This window comes from Gorilla gorilla, chromosome 5 (genome assembly GCF_029281585.2).
Source record: "Gorilla gorilla gorilla isolate KB3781 chromosome 5, NHGRI_mGorGor1-v2.1_pri, whole genome shotgun sequence".
In the NCBI taxonomy this organism is placed as follows: domain Eukaryota; kingdom Metazoa; phylum Chordata; class Mammalia; order Primates; family Hominidae; genus Gorilla; species Gorilla gorilla.
In genome coordinates this window covers 108,337,288-108,358,878 of record NC_073229.2, presented here as the reverse complement: position 1 = coordinate 108,358,878, position 21,591 = coordinate 108,337,288, and the positions used below count along the sequence as shown (strand labels likewise).

General features: G+C 37.8%; 1 protein-coding gene across 7 annotated transcripts in view; it reads left to right on the top strand.

Moving 5' to 3' along the window:
* The window catches only part of CEP162 (centrosomal protein 162), a 102,778-nt gene that overhangs the window by 25,826 nt on the left and 55,361 nt on the right, over positions 1-21,591 (top strand). For all 7 annotated transcript variants that reach the window (XM_019030232.4, XM_055391982.2, XM_055391985.2 and 4 more), the window contains 6 exons: positions 268-298; positions 1,129-1,245; positions 6,894-7,085; positions 8,280-8,361; positions 15,225-15,507; positions 16,392-16,653. In XM_019030232.4, coding sequence (XP_018885777.3) covers positions 268-298; positions 1,129-1,245; positions 6,894-7,085; positions 8,280-8,361; positions 15,225-15,507; positions 16,392-16,653 — 967 coding nt within the window. The remainder of the gene's footprint in view (positions 1-267; positions 299-1,128; positions 1,246-6,893; positions 7,086-8,279; positions 8,362-15,224; positions 15,508-16,391; positions 16,654-21,591) is intronic.

Genomic DNA, 21,591 nt, shown 5'->3' with positions numbered 1-21,591 from the left:
ACTTTAAGCAAGAATTTTTAAGGTCTAAATTAATTTTGGTAATTGCCAAGTTTTAGAAGAGAATTTTAGACATTCTGTCAGAGCTAGTCTTGAAGAATTATTGATAAATGAGAGTGGTTGGTGAAAGAAGCCTAGAAAACACAGTTCCTGATCGTTTCAATGTGGAATAAAAAGCCCTGGATTTCAGATTTTGCTATTATTTGCATTGTGGTCATTTTACATAATTTTGGTTTCAAAACATATCATCATTTTCCTTTTTTAATTTAGGAAGAAGAAAAAACTGGCATGCTTGCTAATGGTAAATATTATTTATATTCATGTTTTAGTTGGCAAAAAATTAGTCTGTTCAGAATTCCATCTCAGTAATTCTGAATGAGTCACTATCTGTGTTTGTTTTTAAATATTTCTAAGGAATTAAAGTTCCTAGCCTTTCTCAATAATGTGTTTCTATCTTGAATCCATTCTGTTATATTTAAGATTTTTTTTGTTATTTTTCTTATGCCCTTTGCCTTCCATGTGTACATGTATACTAGGCTGTTCATAAGCATAGATATGTATGTTGATGTTAGCCTACTGTCTTCTACATCGGAAGAAGATCATATTTGTTATATACATATACACACACACACATAGATAAAACATGCTTGTAACATATATACATATATAAGTTTATAGATTCTTTGTATATAAGCATTTATCTTTGTTTTAATATGCATTGCATTTTTTTGTTTGTTTGTTTGTTTGTTTGTTTTTTGTGAGACAGAGTCTCACTCTGTTGCCCAGGCTGGAGTGCAATGGTGTAATCTTGGCTCACTGCAAGCTCCACCTCCCAGGTTCTCGCTATTCTCCTGCCTCAGCTTCCTGAGTAGCTGGAACTACAGGCGCCCGCCACCACGCCTGGCTAATTTTTTGTATTTTTAATAGAGACGGGGTTTCACCGTGTTAGCCAGGATGGTCTCGATCTCCTGACCTCGTGATCCACCCGCCTTGGCCTCCCAAAGTGCTGGGATTACAGGCGTGAGCCACCGCACTCGGCCTGCGTTGCATATGTTTAAAATAATTTTATTAGATCAACAGAACCACTGAGTTTATCTACATTCCTTGTATTTTTCTTTTATATTCTTCCAGTTGTGCTGCTTGATTCATTAGACTCTGTTGCAGAGGTCAATCTTGATGAACAAGATAAAATAACACCTAAGCCAAGGTGCCTACCAGAAATGACTGAGAATGAAATGACAGGAACAGGTAAAAATGTTTAGAAACCTGACTGTTCTCTAAATATGGAATGCTTTATGACTAATATGACTACATTTCTAAGGAAATATATATATATAATAACTATATTGATAATGAAAACTTTAAATCTGACATTTTTCTACCATAATAATAATTTAAATAATTGGAACTTGCTAATGGTGACACAATGCTAGTAGGCCAAGTAAAGTGAGGTTTTAAATAAATATTTGTTAATAAATGAATAAATGCTGTTGATAATAGTGTAGCACTGTAGGTGAACGTTAACTAATTTACTATGCCTCTCCAGAGTATTCAGTTAAATCTGCCATGTGTAGGAGAAATGGGACTTTGGTCTTATTGTGCTTTTCCATAGTTCTTTCTCTAGGAAAAAGCTGCACCCCATCCCCAAATTCTGAAATACCTGAGACCAACTAGACTTTCCTAAAGCTTATAAAGGTCTTTGAGATAATGCCTTTTCAAAATTTTTTAAAGCAGTGGAATGCACATCTTCAGTTGAAATCTATTTTTTTTTTTTTTTTTGAGATAGAGTCTTGCTCTGTCACCCTGGCTGGAGTGCAGTGGCGCTATCTTGGCTCACTGCCAGCTCCATCTCCCAGGTTCATGCCATTCTGCCTCAGCCTCCCGAGTAGCTGGGACTACAGGCGCTTGCCACCACACCAGGCTAAGTTTTTTGTATTTTTTTAGTAGAGACAAGGTTTCACCGTGTTAGCCAGGATGATCTCGATCTCCTGATCTCGTGATCCGCCCGCCTCAGCCTCCCAAAGTGCTGGGATTGCAGGCGTGAGCCACCACACCCGGCCCAGTTGAAATCTTATGTAGAACTCTCTCATAGGTAAAAATGATACTTTATCAGGATAAATATTTAAACTTATGTTTGTTACATTTGTTCATAAAATAGATGAGGACAGTAATGGTCTTTTGGAATTTTTGAAATTAGAAACTATTGAGATTTGTTATGGTCTCATATCACCATCAGCCGTCCAGTGTGTGTTTTTTGTTTTTGTTGAATAGTATAAAAATATTCTTATTTTATCACATAAATAGCTGCAAATGGGAACTTTTTAATCAGCTTGCTTTGCAGTCTATGGATACTGGTTAACTAAACCAATTCAGACACTTGATAAAAAAGAGTAATAGAAATCGCTAACCAACTCAGAAAGCACTAACCATCAGCAGCTTGCATTTCATTCTTTTTTTTTTTTGCTTTTTACTTTTTAATTGATATATACTATACCCATAGAAAAGTTTGTGGTATCACAATAGTGCAACTCAATGAATTTTGAAATACTGAGCACACCCATGTAATCAGCAACCAGATAGAAAACAAGAGGACCTAAACCACAATGTCCATCACATCTCTTATTTCTAGTCACTGTCTTTCCAAGAGTCACCACTATTTTGACTTGTTACATCCACTTTCATTTTAAAATATAAAGGTAAAAAAATTACAACTATAAGACAATTTTCCCATCGAGACACATTACTCACTTGTTGCCCAACTGAGTATTCCACCATGATGTAAGCATGTGCTGAGTGCATGTCCCCCAGTTTTACTGCTGTTGATTTAAGGAACCATGTCACATATGTGCTTTGATAGTCTATCCCCTTGCACAGTTTTCAGTAGGCAGACATGAATTTTTTTAAAAGGCCATTGTACAGCTACAACTTTTCTGATTAACAGTATTTTATAGGAAGTTCATGTGCTCAGGATGACCAGAGAAACTTTATTCTGAGATGAGCATTAAAACAAGTAAAAAAGAAAGCAAAAATTATTTAAAATATTATAATTACATAATGTCTTCAGATTATTACAGTTACATAAATGGTACATTTGTGTATTATGCAGATTAGGTTCTATTATAATGTTAAGTTTTTAAAACTTAAAGCTTGCCACTTACCAGCTTTGTGACATTGGATAATGAGTACCTCTAAGCATGTTTTCTCTTCTTTAAAATGAACCCTTTTGATGGTCAACTGAGATAATATATAGTACATAGCACATTTTTAAGATTCATTAAACAGTTACAACTTTGTTGTTGTTATTATCATCATTATTTATGTCAACCCTCTGTTAATAATACATGCTATAGTAGAGAACCTAGAGTTATACAGTATAAACACTTGTTGGCTTTGAGGTATTGGATTTCTGATATTTAAAATATATACTTTAAAGTCTTCAGCTAGGTGCAATGGCTCCCACCTGTAATCCCAGCACTTTAGGAGGCCGGAGCGGGCAGATCACCTGAGGTCAGGAGTTGGAGACCAGCCTGACCAACATGGTGAAACCTAGTCTCTACTAAAAAAATACAGAAAATTAGCCAGGTGTGGTGGCACATGCCTGTAATTGTAGCTACTCAGAAGGCTGAGGCAGGAGAATCGCTTGAACCTGGGAGGCGGAGGTTGCAGTGAGCCAAGTTCGTGCCACTGCACTCCAGCCTGGGTGACGGAGTAAGACTCCATCTCAAAAAATAAATAAATAAAATAAAATAAAATAAAATAAAATATATACTTGAAAGTCTTCAAATGAGTATGTGAACTAGGTTTAAGAACTGAAAAGTTCAGTGGGGTTTTTGTTTTGTTTTACCATGCCACTTCATGTATTAAGCAGTTAACTTAAACATTGGTTAATTTTCAAACATTGGCTAACTTTAAACATCGTCAAAGATTCTCTTTTGTTAAAAATATTATTTATGAAATTCTTTGTGCATTGCTGTATCAAAGAGGTTAGTAAATATAAAACCTAAGGTTTCCTAACACCAAACTAAATCTAACCTTTCACTTATTTTCGTTTGTCTCACAGGCAAGTACCATTTTGTGCTATGTCTGCATTACTAGAATTGTCACAGGATGACAGTGTTGCTCCATGAAACTAGACCCCTTTCCTCTGCAAAACAGTATTTAGCACTTCTCAACTTTCTCTTTTTTTTTTGTTTGAGGCAGAATCTTGCTCTGTCACCCAGGCTGGAATGCAGTGGCATGATCTCCGCTCACTGCAGTCTCCACCTCCTGGGTTCAAGTGATTCTCCTGTCTCAGCCTCCTGAGTAGCTGGGATTACAGGTGCACCCCACCACGCCTGGCTAATTTTTGTATTTTTTTTTAGTGGAGACGAGGTTTCACCATGTTGGCCAGGCTGGTCTTGAACTTTTGACCTCAGGTGATCCACCTGCTTCAGCCTCCCAAAGTGCTGGGATTACAGGCATGAGCCACTGTGCCCAGCCTCAATTTTCTAAAGTTGAAAAATATGGGAGCTTTTGACTTGTAATAATAATACATAAAATAACTACAGAGTCTTCTGTTTTCAATGTAAAAGGCAGATAAGGAACCCCTTTTCATGATATGCATGGAAAAAAGTTACATAACCATTAAATTAATTTTAATATGGCTTAGGTTAATAACTCAAGTTAGAAAAGTACCATTTTCCTGCCGTTTTTGAGCAGCCTCTCCTACCTCTTTTTTTTTTCCATTTCTCATTTCTAACTTTTAGGTCATTTGTTTTTCTGCATGTTTGCTCTGTTATTGCTTAAAAGCCTAGAATCTATTCTTTCTGACACCTCATACCTACTAAATTAGGTATGAGCATTTGATACTACTATGGTCTTTACCATTGAAGTCATTTCTTTTATATATGCTCAGCAGATACTTGCTCAACCTGATATTTCTATAGAGGAAAAAAAGACACTGTGTGCTTTTCCTTTTTTCTTGAAAATTAATGACCTCTTTCATTCATGCTGCAAGCAAGACCTTTTTCCTCATGTCATCTTGAAAATCTCTGCCCTTCAACTGTTGACAGTTCTTCCTTAGCAGTATCCTCTTCTGTTTTTAGTTTATTTAAGCAAACTTGTTATTTGGATATACTTCATGTAGCCATGGGGACCTGAAGCACTAGCTAGAAAGACATCTCATTGTAAGGCATTCTTATACAATCTTATATGTAGCACTTGGCTATCTCTTCTGTTTAGAAGTTGTGTATATACACAACTTACATTGTATATACGGGAAGATGAGACTATATATACTATTTTATTTTTAATAACTGGTTAATTAACCATGAGTATGAAGAGAAGAGATTAGTCTCACCTGTTTTTCTTTTTTTCCCTCTCTTCCATGATTCATTATTTTCCTCTAATTTTGAAAATTCCACTTGTTAGTAATGAAAATTACAAAATAAGCAAGAAAGTACTCAAAAATGTGCAGTCATTATTTTCATTAAATTATTTGAATTCTTTTTTCTAGAATTTGTCAGTTGGTGGAAAGAGAAGGTATATTAGTCCATTTTCATGCTGTTGATAAAGACATACCCAAGACTGAGTAATTTATACGGGAAAAAGGGTTTATTGTATTTATAGTTCCACATGGCTGGGGAATCCTCACAATCATGGCAGAAGGCAAGGAGGAGCAAGCCACATTTACATGGATAGCGGCAGGCAAAGAGAGCTTGTGCAGGGAAACTCTTGTTTTTAAAACCATCAGATCTCATGAGACTCGTTCACTATCATGAGAACAACACAGAAAAGACCCACCCCCATAATTCTATCACCTCCCACCAGGTCCCTCCCATGACACATGGGAATTGTGGGAGTTACAATTTAAGATGAGATTTGGGTGGGTTCACAGCCAAACCATATCAGAAAGCTATTAGGGAAGGAAGAGTGAATGATGACATCAAGGTTTCTATTTTGACTGAGTAGTGATGTGATTAGGAAATACTGGTAGTAGAACAAGTTTTAGTAGGGAATATAATGAATTCAGTTGGGGAATATGTAGATGTGATGTAGAGCAATCTAGATGTCTGTTAAGTTGATATTCAGAAAAGAGTTATAAGGACACAAGACATAGATTTGGGAGTCATAAGCATATGGGTAATAGTTGAAGCTAAAAGTCTTCATGAAGTTAGCCAGGCCAAAAAACTAGTAAGTGAGAGGCATTCAAAAGAAGAGGGCTGAAGATGGAGCCCTGAAATGAACTATAGACCACAAGAGTTGGAAAATTGCCATCAAAATTATGGTAATAACAAAAAGAAGAAGACATGCAGAAGAAACAGTTACAGGAAAAAAAACAATGTTTGACTTCTCTGCCTTTTGGCTAAGATAAAGTGAAAAAGATAATGTCAGATGTCTCACATAGTTGAAGAGAACTAAATACAAATGGAGTTGGTCATTAGGAAATTGCTTTTGATCATAGCAGCTTTAGCAGGATGTTGGAATACATTGGATTGCAAAGTTGGAGGAGTGAATTCATTGTGGTTGAAAAAGTGCAAATGACAGAATGCTTGGTAGTACAGAGAAGCAGAGAGAATGGTAATGGTAAAGGAGAGATAGAATCCTTCAAAGGAATTTTTTAGTTTGGGAAACTTAAGAATAGTTATGCAGAGGGGGTCGATTAAGAGTAGTAGGAGAAAGAACAATGACGAGTGAAAGCAGATTTTATGCTTACCACATCAGGACACGCCTCAGTTTGCTAAAAGAGTTGTTGAGCCTGCTATGAATCCATGCTGGTAGGCCATAGCTGCAAATTACCTAGTTAGTACTTAACTCTACTTTTATATTCCTAACAGGTTAAGGAATGATATTAGTGTTTTATCGTTCTCATGTATTTGTGATGTAATTATTTCTGGTGATTACGTTTATTTCAACAGGTGTTTCTTATGGACAAAGCAGTAGTGACGTTGAAGCCCTACATCAAGCTTATTGTCATATAGCCCATTCATTGGGAGATGAAGACAAACAAAAAATTGAGAGTAACACAGTGAAAGATATCAAGAGCTCAGTGAAAGGTCATCCTCAAGAAAATGAAGAGAATTCAAAAAACATCTCTACTATGGAATCTGGTAAAAACTTACAGATGAATTTTTCAATTATTTGATATCCTTTCTAAAGAGTTTTTAGTGTAATATAATTAAAATACAATTTGCTGTAGTGATTGTTTCTCAGTCTCTGAGCTTAATTAAAGAAATTTTTTCAGCCAGGCGAGGTGGCTGATGCCTGTAATCCCAGCACTTTGGGAGGCCGAGGTGGGTGGATCACGAGGTCAAGAGATTGAGACCATCCTGGGCAACATGGTGAAACCCCATCTCTACTAAAAATACAAAAATTAGCTGGGCATGGTGGTGCACACCTATAGTCCCAGCTACTCGGGAGGCTGAGGCAGGAGAATCACTTGAACACGGGAGGCGAAGGTTGCAGTGAGCCAATATTGCGCCACTGCTCCTCCAGCCTGGCAACAGAGTGAGACTCTGCCTCAAAAAAAAAAAAAAAAGATTTTTTCAAATGAAATACAGGAACCATTGGCTTAACTATAAAATTAGAGCCAAACACAAAACGAAATTTCACTTTCTTTTCTTTTTTTTTTTTTTTTTTTGAGACGGAGTCTTGCTCTGTCGCCCAGGCTGGAGTGCAATGGCACGATCTCGGCTCACAGCAGCCTCCGCCACCCTGGTTCAAGCAATTCTCTTGCCTCAGCCTCCTGCATAGCTGGGATTACAGGTGCCTGCTGCCATGCCCAGCTAATTTTTGTCTTTTTAGTAGAGATGGGGTTTCGGCATGTTGGTCAGGCTGCTCTCGAACTCCTGACCTCAGGTGATCCACCTGCCTTGGCCTCCCAAAGTGCTGAGATTACAGGCATGAGCCACCGCGCCCGGCCCAGTTTCTTTTCTAGTATGCCTTGATCAAATTAAGAAGTCATTTAAAGGAATATTTCTTACTCTTTTGCGTGTACGTATATTAAAGTTGTATTTTGTTAGACAACAGTATTTCAGGATCAACCAGATATGTACTTAGCGTGGGTCTGTGTATAGATATTTTTTGATAAATATATTTGATATTGATATTTGAGATATTTATTTGATATTTCATAAGAAAGGAAGTTTTCCTGGTATAAGGAAACTTAAGACGGAAAACTAGGTTTATTGCATGTACCGTTTTATTAACTGTGTCAGAGAAAATATAATTTTGGTGTTATTACACATGTAAATTAAGCAACCTACATAACATTTTTCGTTTCTACTTTTTTTTCCACCTCTTAGATCTGCCCACAGTAGAGGAGCTGATGAAACCTATCAGAATAGATTCCTTTGGGATCAGTGGTTTTGATTTACAACCTGTCAGGTATGAATTTTTTATTTATTGTTTTGTCATTGGAAACTTTTATAGTCATTTGTTCTATGTAATCATTCCTAGTGAATGATTAATGACTAATACTAGCTTGAGTCTACCTGTGAGTCATAACTCTCTTCTTTTTATATTTGTCCTTACTCAAGTAATCAAAATTCTAGGGCTAAATGAAAAAATAAATAGATGCTATAAAAAAACTGGGGCCACTAAATAGTCCTAAAGGTTTTCACTGAAAAATACAGTCTCCTCAGCTTTAAATAGTGCCGGAACAGTTCATTCATGATGAGGGAGAAAGTGAATTTTATTCTGTTTATGAGTCATAGATTTCCTTCTTTATAAACCAGTTAGTTTTGACTTAGTCACAGACTGGCCGTCATCTCACAGGGTGAGTTTGAAGCCACAAGAGAAATGGTCCTCATTAAAATGCTTCAGGTCCAATACAGTTTAGTGGAAGTATGTGTGACCCACTGTCATTCTTCAACACGGAGTAGCACGTCACAGTAACCTTGTAATAGACAGCGTTGCTTTTATGTAGCACTGAAATGTCATGTCCAGTCTCCCACGTGATCCTCATAACAAGTAGAGAAGGCATCTTTATGCCCATAATTCAAGAAATGAACCTGAGATTAACTCAATTTACTGGTAGATGATAACAGCTAACATTTTTCACATTTACTTTGGGCAAATACCATACGTATATTATTTCATTTAACCTTACAGCATCTCCATGGGTTATAGTCCATTATTATCCCTATTTCATAGACAAGAAGATTGAAGCCTAAGAGATTAAAATAAATAAAGCCATTGCCCAAGGTCATATAGTTGTAGACCAGGAACACAGGCCATCCATGTGCCTAACCACTTATATTGTCAGGTCTTTGATCTCCATAAAATACTTCTGTGAAATAGTCTGTCATCCATTCATGTTGTCATTTGTTCATTTGTGTCTTCAACAGACATGTTTTCAGCCTCCTTCCTATACTGTATCCTCATGATGTAAATCCACATGTGGTGATTTCCTGGCCTTGTTTCTACATTTGTGTGAGTTGAGAAAAAAATGATGCAGTGAACGTTCCACTAAAATTCATTCACTTCAATGCTAAGTGTAGTAGTCTTCCATTGATCTGTAGTGCTAATTAGTATTTTTAAAGGAGAGATGGTACCACTCATCATTGCTGTTTGGGGGTATGTTAGCGGTAACTAAAGAGATTTTCTTACACATCTTATATCTTTGTTGTTATAGGTAAAACCATTTCAGTAATAGGAAATCTAAAACAGATTTTTACATTTGTGTTTAAAAGCTTAAAACAGATATTTTGAAGGTATAACAGTAATCATACATAATAGAAATGTCAGTAATATGATCTTTAGTACACATACCTAAAAATTTTTTAGTGAACTATGGAGTAAATGACCCTAGCTGCTATAACATAATCCTTGAAATCTTAGTAGCTTGTCATCAAAAATGTATTTCTTGCTCACATCACTATCCCTTGTGGGTCAGTGGGGTTGGATTGGGGCTCTGCTCCACACAGTCATTTAGGAACCCAGGCTGCTTCTGTCATCAACACATAGTTTTAAGATTGTTATGACATCATCCAACCAGTCAGTAAGGAAAGAAAGAGAATGGTTTTGCATCCTTCCTTTTAACTGCCTTAATACAGAAGTTTCATATCACTTCAGCTCACATTCCATTGGTAGGAACCAGCACATCTAGCTAACTAGGTCCAAGGAGGCTGTGAAATGTCATTTGTTTCTGTGCCAAGAAAGAAAAATGAGTTTGGTCGGTATCTAGTCAGTCTCTGCCAGGATATACCTTTCTAATAACAAAATATCAATTTCACTCTTCTTCATACACAGACCAACTTATCCCCTTCCCCAAGCAGGCAGCCCCAAGTCCCATTCAGGGCTATATGCATCTGAAAGGCCAGGATTTCCAGGTGAAGTGCAGTCCTCTCCATCAGGTTTGAGTATGCTTCTCGTTGTGTACCAATGGTTGAATTAAAAAGACAGGGTTATAATTAAAAAGACAGGGTTATATACTTCCTCACCCCCATCCCAATATATAATGGTGGAACTGCAGTAGATATGCCCTTTCAGCAAGGAAAAGTATGAGGAAAACACAGCAATCAATGTTACAAATTTGAGAACCACTGGAAAGAACTTGTAAAGGCCCCCTACCTTGGGAATAGGGATTTATTTTCCTTGATTAGGTTATTAGTCTATTAAGAAGGGGCTACCTTAAATCAGTTATTCTATATAGCCCCTCATTCCATTCCTTGGAGGATTTGTCTTGTATGTTATCACCATTGGCTACAACTGAAGTGAATTTTAGGTTGAGGGGTATGCCCATCTTGGGGGATATATTCCCTTCTCAATCCACTTCCTGCCCACAGGTAGCTTTAAGGTTCCCAGTCACTGACTTTTGGGTTTCTTTTTTTTTTTTTTCTTTTTAACAGGGTTATGGTTTTTTACATTATATTCTTTCAGAAAGTTTCGTAACTTAGTAATCGCTTTGGTCCCAGTGAATTCCATGTGCCAATAATGAAACTTAGAGTTCTTTGCTACCCAGAATCTATAAGGAACTTAAGCAAATTTACAAGCAAAAAACAACCTCATTAAAAAGTAGGCTGGGCACGGTGGCTCATGCCTGTAATCCCAGCACTTTGGGAGGCTGAGGCAGGCGGATCATGAGGTCAAGAGATCGAGACCATCCTGGCCAACATAGTGAAACCCGGTCTCCACTAAAAATACCAAAATTAGCTGGGCGTGTGGCGCATGCCTGTAGTCCCAGTGTGTCCGGAATTGGTGGGTTCTTGGTCTCACTGACTTCTGGAATGAAGCCGTGGACCCTCGCGGTGAGTGTTACAGCTCTTAAGGTGGCGCGTCTGGAGTCTGTCCCTTCTGATGTTCAGATGTGTTCAGAGTTTCTTCCTTCTGGTGGGTTCGTGGTCTTGCTGGCTCAGGAGTGAAGCTGCAGACCTTCGCAGTGAGTGTTACAGCTCTTAAGGCAGCGCATCTGGAGTTGTTCGTTACTCCCGGTGGGCTTGTGGTCTCGCTGGGCTCAGGAGTGAAGCTGCAGATCTTCGCAGTGAGTGTTACAGCTCATAAAAGCAGCGTGGACCCAAAGAGTGAGCAGTAGCAAGACTTATTGCAAAGAGCAAAAGAACAAAGCTTCCACAGTGTGGAAGGGGACCCGAGCGGGTTGCCAATGCTGGCTCGGGCAGCCTGCTTTTATTCTCTTATCTGGCCCCACCCACATCCTGCTGATTGGTAGAGCCAAGTGGCCTGTTTTGTCAGGGCGCTGATTGGTGCGTTTACAATCCCTGAGCTAGATACAAAGTTTCTCACATCCCCATCAGATTAGTTAGATACAGAGTTTCGACACACAGGTTCTCCAAGGCCCCACCAGAGCAGCTAGATACAGAGTGTCGATTGGTGCACTCACAAACCTTGAGCTAAACACAGGGTGCTGATTGGTATATTTACAATCCCTGGGCTAGATATAAAGACTCTCCACGTCCTCACCAGAGCAGCTAGATAGAGTACTGATTGGTGCACTCACAAACCTTGAGCTAAACACAGGGTGCTGATTGGTGTATTTACAATCCCTGAGCTAGATATAAAGACTCTCCACGTCCCCACCAGACTCAGGAGCCCAGCTGGCTTCACCTAGTGGATCCTGCACCGGGGCTGCAGGTGGAGCTGCCTGCCAGTCCTGCGCCGTGCGCTCGCATTCCTCAGCCCTTGGGTGGTCGATGGGACTGGTCGCTGTGGAGCAGGGGGTGGTGCTCGTCGGGGAGGCTTGGGCCACACAGGAGCCCATGGAGTGGGTGGGAGGCTCAGGCATGGCGGGCTGCAGGTCCCGAGCCCTGCCCTGTGGGAAGGCAGCTAAGGCCCGGCGAGAAATCGAGCGCAGCGCCGGTGGGCCAGCACTGCTGGGGGACTCAGTACACCCTCTGCAGCCACTGGCCCGGGTGCTAAGTCCCCCATTGCCCGGGGCCAGCAGGGCTGGCTGGCTGCTCCGAGTGCAGAGCCCACCAAGCCCACGCCCACCCGGAACTCCAGCTGGCCCACAAGCGCCGCACGCAGCCCGGGTTCCTGCTCGTGCCTCTCCCTCCACACCTCCCTGCAAGCTGAGGGAGTGGGCTCTGGCCTTGGCCAGCCCAGAAAGGGGCTCCCACAGTGCAGTGGGAAGCTGAAGGGCTCCTCAAATACCACCAAAGTGGGAGCCCAAGCAGGGAGGTGCCGAGAGCAAGCAAGGGCTCTGAGAACTGCCAGCATGCTGTCACCTCTCACCAGCTACTCGGGAGGCTGAGGCAGGAGAATCGCTTGAACCCAAGAGGCACAGGTTTCAGTGAGCCGAGGTCACACCACTGCTCTCCAGCCTGGTGACAGAGCGAGACTCCATCTCAAAAAAAAAAAAGTGGGCAAGGACACGAACAGACATTTTTCAAAAGAAGACGTGCACCCAACAAGCATTTGAAAAAATGCTCAACATCACTAATCATTAGAGAAATACAAATTAAAACCACAATGAGATGCCATCTCATGCCAGTCAGAATAGCTATTATTAAAAAGTAAAAAAAAAAAATATGCTGGTTGCAGAGAAAAGGGAACATTTATACACTGCTGGTGGGAATGTAAATTAGTTCAGCCATTGTGGAAAGCAGTTTGGCGACTTCTCAAAAAACTTAAAGCAGAATTACTATTCAACCAGCAATCTCATCATTGGATATATACCAAAAGGAATGTAAATTGTTCTGCCATAAAGACATATGCATGTATATGTTCATTGCAGCACTGTTCACAAGATCAAAGACATGGAATCAACCTAAATATGCCCATCAGTGGTAGACTGGATAAAGAAAGTGTGATACATGTACACCATGGAATACCATGCAGCCATAAAAACGAATGAAGTCACGTCCTTTGCACCAACATGGATGGAGCTAGAGGCCATTGTCCTAAGCAAACTAATGCAGGAACAGAAAACAAAATACTGTATGTTCTCACTTATCAGTGGGAGCTAAACATCAAGTACATATGGACAGAGAGATGAGAGCAACAAACACTGGGGCCTACTTGAGAAGTTGGGAGGAGGGTGAAGATCGAAAAACTACCTATTGGGTACTATGCTTATTACCTGGGTTTGAAATAGTCTGAACACCAAATCCCCGTGAACAATACCCGTATCCCTGAACCTGGAATAAAAGTTTAAAAAAAAAAGTTCTTTGCTAGACAAAGGTTTTAAATCTGCTTTAATCTTTGATTCCTTGTCCCTCTAATTTTTTTCTCTGCGTTTATTTGCAGTTCTCTGGATATTTGGGGAAACAATACCTTAAATGTGAAGATGACACTCTTTTTTTTTTTTTTTTTGAGACGGAGTCTCGCTCTGGATGACACTCTTAATATGATCTTTGCTAAGGGACTGGTTCACTCTTTTCAACCAAGAAGTCTCTTGAAATCTTGCTTTTTCATAGCATTCTTCAAGGCTGAATCTTACAGACTGAGTCTACAGAGAGAGAACCCATTTCCAGAGTTTCTAGATTCCTTCTATTCTCTTTAAATTCTGCTTACAAACCAGCTCATTCTGTGTTGAGCTCATCAGTTTTTTGGTAATATCTTGTTAAAAGAAGCTAATAGTAGCCAGCACTTAACTCCTTGTTCTTTCCAGTCATTTCTCTTAGTTCTCCATGGTCGGCTGGCATGTGGTCTGCCTTATAAACTTTTGTAGATGACAGTTTAGCAATGTTTTGCCACCGTAAAACATAGGCTGCTGTCTCTCCAGACTAGTTGTCAGTTTCCTGCCATCCTAAACTTGACAACTAAGCCAGTAACAAATAAGTTGGGTTCTTAGCATCATAGCACTTACATTCTAAAGGGAAGAACTAGTAAATGGTCCCATCTAGATGGAAGTTGGCAAGGAAATATAGTTTAGTTGGTACCCAGCAAAATGAGAAACAATTTTGATTAGCATCTAGCCAGGTTCTGCTGCTATGAAGAAGGAAAGAACTATTGTATTTCTGATGATTCCACCTACTAGCAGTTACCAAGAAGCCAATCTACATTATATGAAAATGGTAGCCTCTTAAACATTCTTTAATCTTACTTTATAAATTATAAAATTAAATGGCCTAATTGACACACGATTAAATATTTTAAGACTAACAGTTCCCATATTTTTGGAGACCCTGTAGTTTGCCAATATTTAACCGCATTTAAAACATTTCCTTATGTTGTATCTTCTAGATATTTAATATCTAATTGAATTGTTACATTTAAGTGTTTTAAACCACAGAAATGATTTTCTTTTCAAAGCCTAGTGATTTTTCTGTTTACATTAAAATTTTTCCTATACTGTGATTAAATGTATGCTTTTTTAGTATTTATACTCTATGCCTCCTTAATACAAATTTATGATTATTTCTTTAGTTTCTTCTAGAAATGTTTAAAATGTTTTTCTTATTTCAAATGCATGTCGACTTTATAAGAAATTGTAGATAAAAGATATATTACAAAAAGTTCACTTAGAAATTTGTATTTTACTTTTCTTCTACAAAAGCAGTCTCAGTCTTGTTTGGTTTGGTCTTTCTCTAAAATAGATCTCAGCATCACCTTTATAATCCTTTGCATTATACTGCATTAAAATTATTATCCGAAATTAAAAGCAATTACACTATGTGAGTGTACTCTGTTAATCAAAATTATACTGTATTTAACATCAGTAACTTAATTTGAATAGTTAACAATTCATATATATAGTGCGTCTGCGTGTACACACACACGTGGTTATTACTGATATTTGAAGAGCTGTTACATAGGGTTCATTATCTGTGTCCTGTTTTGTTTTATAGCTCTGAGAAAGTGGCCGAAAGAAAAGAAACTGAATTTTTTAGCTCTTTACCCCTGAAGACGAACCCAAATATTTTGTCTCAAGACTCACAACATGTGAACCTTTTTTTTGACAAAAATGATGAGAATGTGATTTTACAAAAGACCACAAATGAGAGTATGGAAAACAGCTGTCCACAAGTAACTGCCACAGAAGAACATGTTGATAAAATGTACCTTAATATTTTGAGGAAAAAAATATCTGTTAATTCTTCATCATTATTTCAGGATGACAAAATTAATAAAGTAAGTATTTATCATCTAAATTGATTTGAGATATTGAGAACCGAAGTTATGTAAAGTATATAAGTACTATTGGTAGGTGTGTGCTTTTTAAACTAGTGGGATTGATTATATACTAACCTCCACAGTAGATCTTGGATATTTGTGAGTGATGTTTGTTACAATGCTAGCCAATCTCCAAATTCAAAAATACCACCATAACATTAGCTTGCTTTTAGAAGCCATTCTTTATACATTTTTTCCTTTTTTTGAATAAAATATAGTCCAGAATTTAAATAGTATAAGAAAAAGTTTATTCATCATTGTAGTATGCACTGTTCAGTCTTTCCAGTCATTTGTATTTTTTAAGTTGGCGTTTTATAGGAAAGCAGTTAACACCTGTGAAGAAATTTACATTTTACTGATTCTTTTTCCTGTATTCTTGATCTCTTCTCCTTTATAGTTCCCATGATTCAGACATTCTACTTGTATTTTATAATTTTGAATTATGTATTTAAGTCATCTCCAGTTCTTTGTGGAATAAGGCAAGGTATTAATAAAAATTTTTAAAGCATCTTGAGAAGTTCAGATAACAAATAAGATTTTATGTCATTTCAAAATATGTTCTTTCTGCTGCATTCATTCAAGTAATTACACATCTTGGTTTCTGGCAAGCTGATTTTGCTTTATTATTTTGCTTTACTTTGTTTCAATGCTAACTTTGAAGGTCTGCTTCAAAATACTAAAATTCTGATGCATTAGACTTCAAGAACTTAACTATGGTAGTTTGCCTTTTACAAACTACATTATTTGATAATCACTATTGTTTTGCCATCTATTAAATATTCATTTACAACAATAGTTAAAGTTTATTTAGGTACTAAAGAGCTTTTGCTTGTTGTGTACAGACTTACAGATCTCAACTTAGTTCTGAAGAAGAAGGGGCTGTAATGGGTAAACAGGTACCATACAAGAAGGCCAGAAGTGCACCTCCTTTACTTAAAAGGAAACCCCAGAGTGGATTATATGCGTCAGTTAGGAGCTCAGGCTATGGCAAACCCAGTTCACCACTCAAGATGTTTTCTACTCTTGAAAAGAAAACTTCAGAGGACGTTATAAAAAGCAAAAACTTGAGATCGATTTCTACCTCCAATCAACCTAGGAAAAAAGGTAATCATATACTCTTTATTTAGTATATTGTTTTACTTTCTTTGTTTCCATGGAAGAGAATTAAGGTACCACATTCCATTTGTAAGATTCAATTTGCAGGAGGCAACAGGGCTTGACCCAGGGTGGTGGCAGTATAGGTGATGAAAAGTAGTTAGATAAGGATATATTAGAAGGTAGAACCAAAAATCTGAAGAATTGGTTTTGGGTTGCTAAGATTTTTGGCTCGAGCAACTGGAAGAATGGAGTTACACTCAGCTGGAATGGGGAAAGCTATGACTGAGTAGATTTGACAGTTGGGGGAAAACTGGGAGTTTAATTTTTGAAATGATAGTTTTGAGATGTCTATTCAACATGCAAGCAGAAGTGACAAGGAGGCAGTCAGATATAAAATTCTGGAGTTCAGGAGGGAAATATAGATTATAGATACCATTTGGGAGTTGTCGAAATCTGATTGAGAGTACCAAAAGAGTGAGCATAGATAGAAGGAAAGGAGCAAGCCAAGGCCTGAGGCCCCCGATCATGCTAACCTGAAGAGATCAGGCAGAAGAGGAGGAACCTGCAAAGGAAACAGAGTGAGGTTGGAAGAATCCTGAGAGCATGTGGAATCCTGCAAGTCAACAAAGTATATTAAGAAGGACTGCTCTGTCATTTACTGCTGAGAGATTAAGATAGATGAGGACTGAGAACTGCTCTTTGGGTTTAGCAAGGAGGAGGTGATCAATAAAGTGGACAAGCAGTTTCCATGGAGAGGTGGCTGTAAAAGGCAAATTAAATGGCAGTAAGCAGGAATAGGAGGAGTGGAATGGTGCTTCAAGTTATAGACCACGCTGCAGATAGCTGCTGTAAAAGGTAGCAAAATAATGGGCCAGTAGCTGAGATGGAAGGTGAGACCAAGAACATTTTTGCTTTGCTTTGTTTTTATGAAATAAATGATTGTTTTGTTTGTATGACGTTAAGAAAGATTTGATAGAAAGAAAAATAATTGACAGTGTATGAGAGTGAGGGAAGAATTGCTTTAGCAATGTTTTTGAGTAGAGGAGCTGTAATGGGATCTGGTGCACAGTGGAAGAAGGGTTGCCATTAGACAGTAACATGGCTAGTTCCTGCATTCTAGGAACTGTGGAGGCAGATAGGAAGGGAGAGTATATGCTGGCAGGTGGTTAGATGTGGTGAGGAGAGAATGCTTTTTGTGATAGCTCCAGTTTTCTCTGAGAAATAGAAAGCAGTATCATTAGATGCACATGAGGATTAGGCAAAGGTGTTTTGGAGGTTACAAGAGAAAAGAGAAGATACCAAGTAGCCATCTAGGAGAGTTAGACTGTCAGGAGCCAAGGCAGTCTAATTAAAGTTAGTGATCATGAATTTAAACTTAAATAATAATTAAGTTGTTGTTTAACAATTTAAATAACCAACTTGTTTAACCAACTGTTAAACGAAGTGTACTTGGTAAAACAGTTGGGTTTACCAAGAAATACATTTTTGCCAAGTGAAGCTGATAATGTGTGTAAAAGTGATTAAAATGGTTGACCATGGAATTTAAGTTGAGCAATGAAGGAAGAAAGGGCATCAAGGGAGTGTGACACAATGTGCAACAGGTACGATCCATCGACTGTGAGTCCTAGTGAGGTCAAAGGATTATTGGAATCTGGGTACCAGAGGATGTGAGGTGGGAAAACAAAGATGATAGTCATAGTAGGTGATTAGATGAGGGAATGAGACTGGGGAGTGATTGCATTACTTACAATAGTCTAGGAAAGACCTAAACTATGCCAATGGGAATGAGTATCTGAGATGGTAAGAAGTTCAAGGAACCAAAAGCCAGGAAGTTGAAAGGATCACCTGTGAGTATGTTGAAATGACCAAGAATGAAGACAGAGGTAATGTCACAGTGAGTGAAAAAGAAATGAGAGGAATGATGAGGAGGTTGCTAGATGAAGACTAATATTTTTATGAGTAAAGTGAAATAATATTCTTAAACTCATTTTTCATATTTTAAAATTGTATAGCATTTGTGACATCCAAAATAAAAAAAACACATTATTAAAATTTATAGTAAAGTATAATGATGGACCATAAATGTTTTTATACTGAACTACTTTTTCTCATTAGACTGTCTATTAAGTATGATGTTTTTAATCTCTGTTTTTTATTGAAGAATTGTCCAGAGAAGTTTTAGTTTTATTCAGAGGAACTGTAATTCCTTTGGGATAGTGGTTACTTGTCAAAGGTTGAGTTCTCCAAGAAGCAGAGTTTGAGATGAGATTAGTGTTCAGAAAATATACAGAATGCAGTTAAAATTAAAATCAACATTGGTTAGGATGAAGAAAAAGCCCAACTACCAGGACTTAACCAAATTAAAGGCATCTTTTCTTTTATGTAACAAAGAGTCCAGAGATAGGCAGTTCATGGCTGGAAAGCTGTGCAAGGAACCAGATCCCTTTGTCTTTCCTGATGCAAAATCCCTAGTATGTGACTTTTGTCTTAACTGTCACAATGGCTACTCCGCCTCCGGACCCTGTCCATGAGGTAGGGTGAAAGGTAAAAGGTAGATGCCAGCCAAATCATCAACTTCCTAATCAGGAAAGTTTTTGCATCCATCTTAATGACCTTTGATCTTGTGGCCGTAAGTTGAATGGAGTTCAGGGGGTTGAGTACGTTTATGTACGTTGCTGCTCAGGACAGAATTAGATATTTATTAATAGGAAGGAAGAGAAGGTTGGCAGTTAGCAGTACCAGCCATGTGGTTGTTTTCCTTTTTAGTTTTGATTAATTTTCTTTGGCTCTAACTTGTGTTTTTATTTTTAGACTAAGTATTTTTTTTGTCATGAAAGGACAAAAATTCTTATTATTGTCTTTTCTTATTAAGAATTAAAAATTCTTAATATATGCTTATTATTTAAAATTCAAAATTACTGAAAAGTAAAAGAAGAAAGCAATGATTTAGCCAGAAACAACTGTTGTTATGCTGGGTGACCAGATTCCATGCATCTCACTATGTATATACTTATATAATAGAAGGAAATGTGAATGAATGGACGGAAGGAGAGAGGCAGATGTGGATAAATGGACAAAATATTTTATAACAATGAGATTACACTTTACAGGTTCTTTTAAAATAGGATATTAGATCTAGGTTTACTTATATCTATAAGAAGAAAAAGAAATTTCTTCCTAAGAAATTGTATATCTGAAAATACAAGGAAAAGATTATGAAAAATCTTTAAGGAAAGAGATTATGAAAAACACTCAAAGATTGCCATAACTCTAGTGTTGTTTCTTAACTTTTTCAATTTTAGACATTGCCAATCGATTCTTTCCCTTCCGTGAAATATAAAGCATATTATATCCCCAACTTACATGCCTCCTATTCATTTTTATTTTATTTTTTAAGATATATTTAATATATTCTCTCCTACAACCTTAATTTCTCTCAGCTTTTGGATTTAATTCTTGGTTCTGATTATTAAAGAGACTGAATGCTTTTCACTTGTCTCTTAGCCATAGTTTCTCTATTCTAGAATTATTTTGATTGGTTTCTTTTTTGACTGAATTTTCTTATGCATTGCTATTTCAAGAAGGTTTCGTGGGTTCCAAATACTGCAGTGTTTCATGTTTAAATTTCATATTCAAGCAAATTTTTTTATGTGTAAAAGGATAAAGTACTGCTCATGTGCCATTATTTAAAGTAATTACTTGACAATTTTGGCTTTTGTTGCCATTGCTTTTGGTGTTTTAGGCATGAAGTCCTTGCCCATGCCTATGTCCTGAATGGTATTGCCTAGGTTTTCTTCTAGGGTTTTTATGGTTTTAGGTCTAACGTTTAAGTCTTTAATCCATCTTGAATTAATTTTTGTATAAGGTGTAAGGAAGGGATCCAGTTTCAGCTTTGTACATATGGCTAGCCAGTTTTCCCAGCACCATTTATTAAATAGGGAATCCTTTCCTCATTTCTTGTTTTTGTCAGGTTTGTCAAAGATCAGATGGTTGTAGATGTGTGGTATTATTTCTGAGGCTCTATTCTGTTCCATTGGTCTCTATCTCTGTTTTTTACCAGTACCACGCTGTTTTGGTTACTGTAGCCTTGTAGTATAGTTTGAAGTCAGGTAGCATGATGCCTCCAGGTTGGTTCTTTTTGCTTAGGATTGTCTTGGTAATGCAGGCTCTTTTTTGGTTTTTTGGTTCCATATGAACTTTAAAGTAGTTTTTTCCAATTCTGAGAAGAAAGTCATTGGTAGCTTGATGGGGATGGCACTGAATCTATAAATTACCTTGGGCAGTATGGCCATTTTCACGATATTGGTTCTTCCTATCCATGAGCATGGAATGTTCTTCCATTTGTTTGTGTCCTCTTTTATTTCGTTGAGCAGTGTTTTGTAGTTCTCCTTGAAGAGGTCCTTCACATCCCTTGTAAGTTGGATTCCTAGGTATTTTATTCTCTTTGAAGCAATTGTGAATGGGAGTTCACTCATGATTTGGCTCTCTGTTTGTCTGTTATTGGTGTATAAGAATGCTTGTGATTTTTGCACATTGATTTTGTATCCTGAGACTTTGCTGAAGTTGCTTATCAGCTTAAGGAGATTTTGGGCTGAGACGATGGGGTATTCTAAATATACAATCATGTCATCTGCAAACAGGAACAGTTTGACTTCCTCTTTTCCTAATTGAATACCCTTTATTTCTTTCTCCTGCCTGATTGCCCTGGCCAGAACTTCCAACACTATTTTGAATAGGAGTGGTGAGAGAGGGCATCCCTGTCTTGTGCCAGTTTTCAAAGGGAATGCTTCCAGCTTTTGCCCATTCAGTATGATATTGGCTGTGTGTTTGTCATAAATAGCTCTTATTATTTTGAGATATTTCCCATCAATACCTAATTTATTGAGAGTTTTTAGCATGAAGGGCTGTTGAATTTTGTCAAAGGCCTTTTCTACATCTATTGAG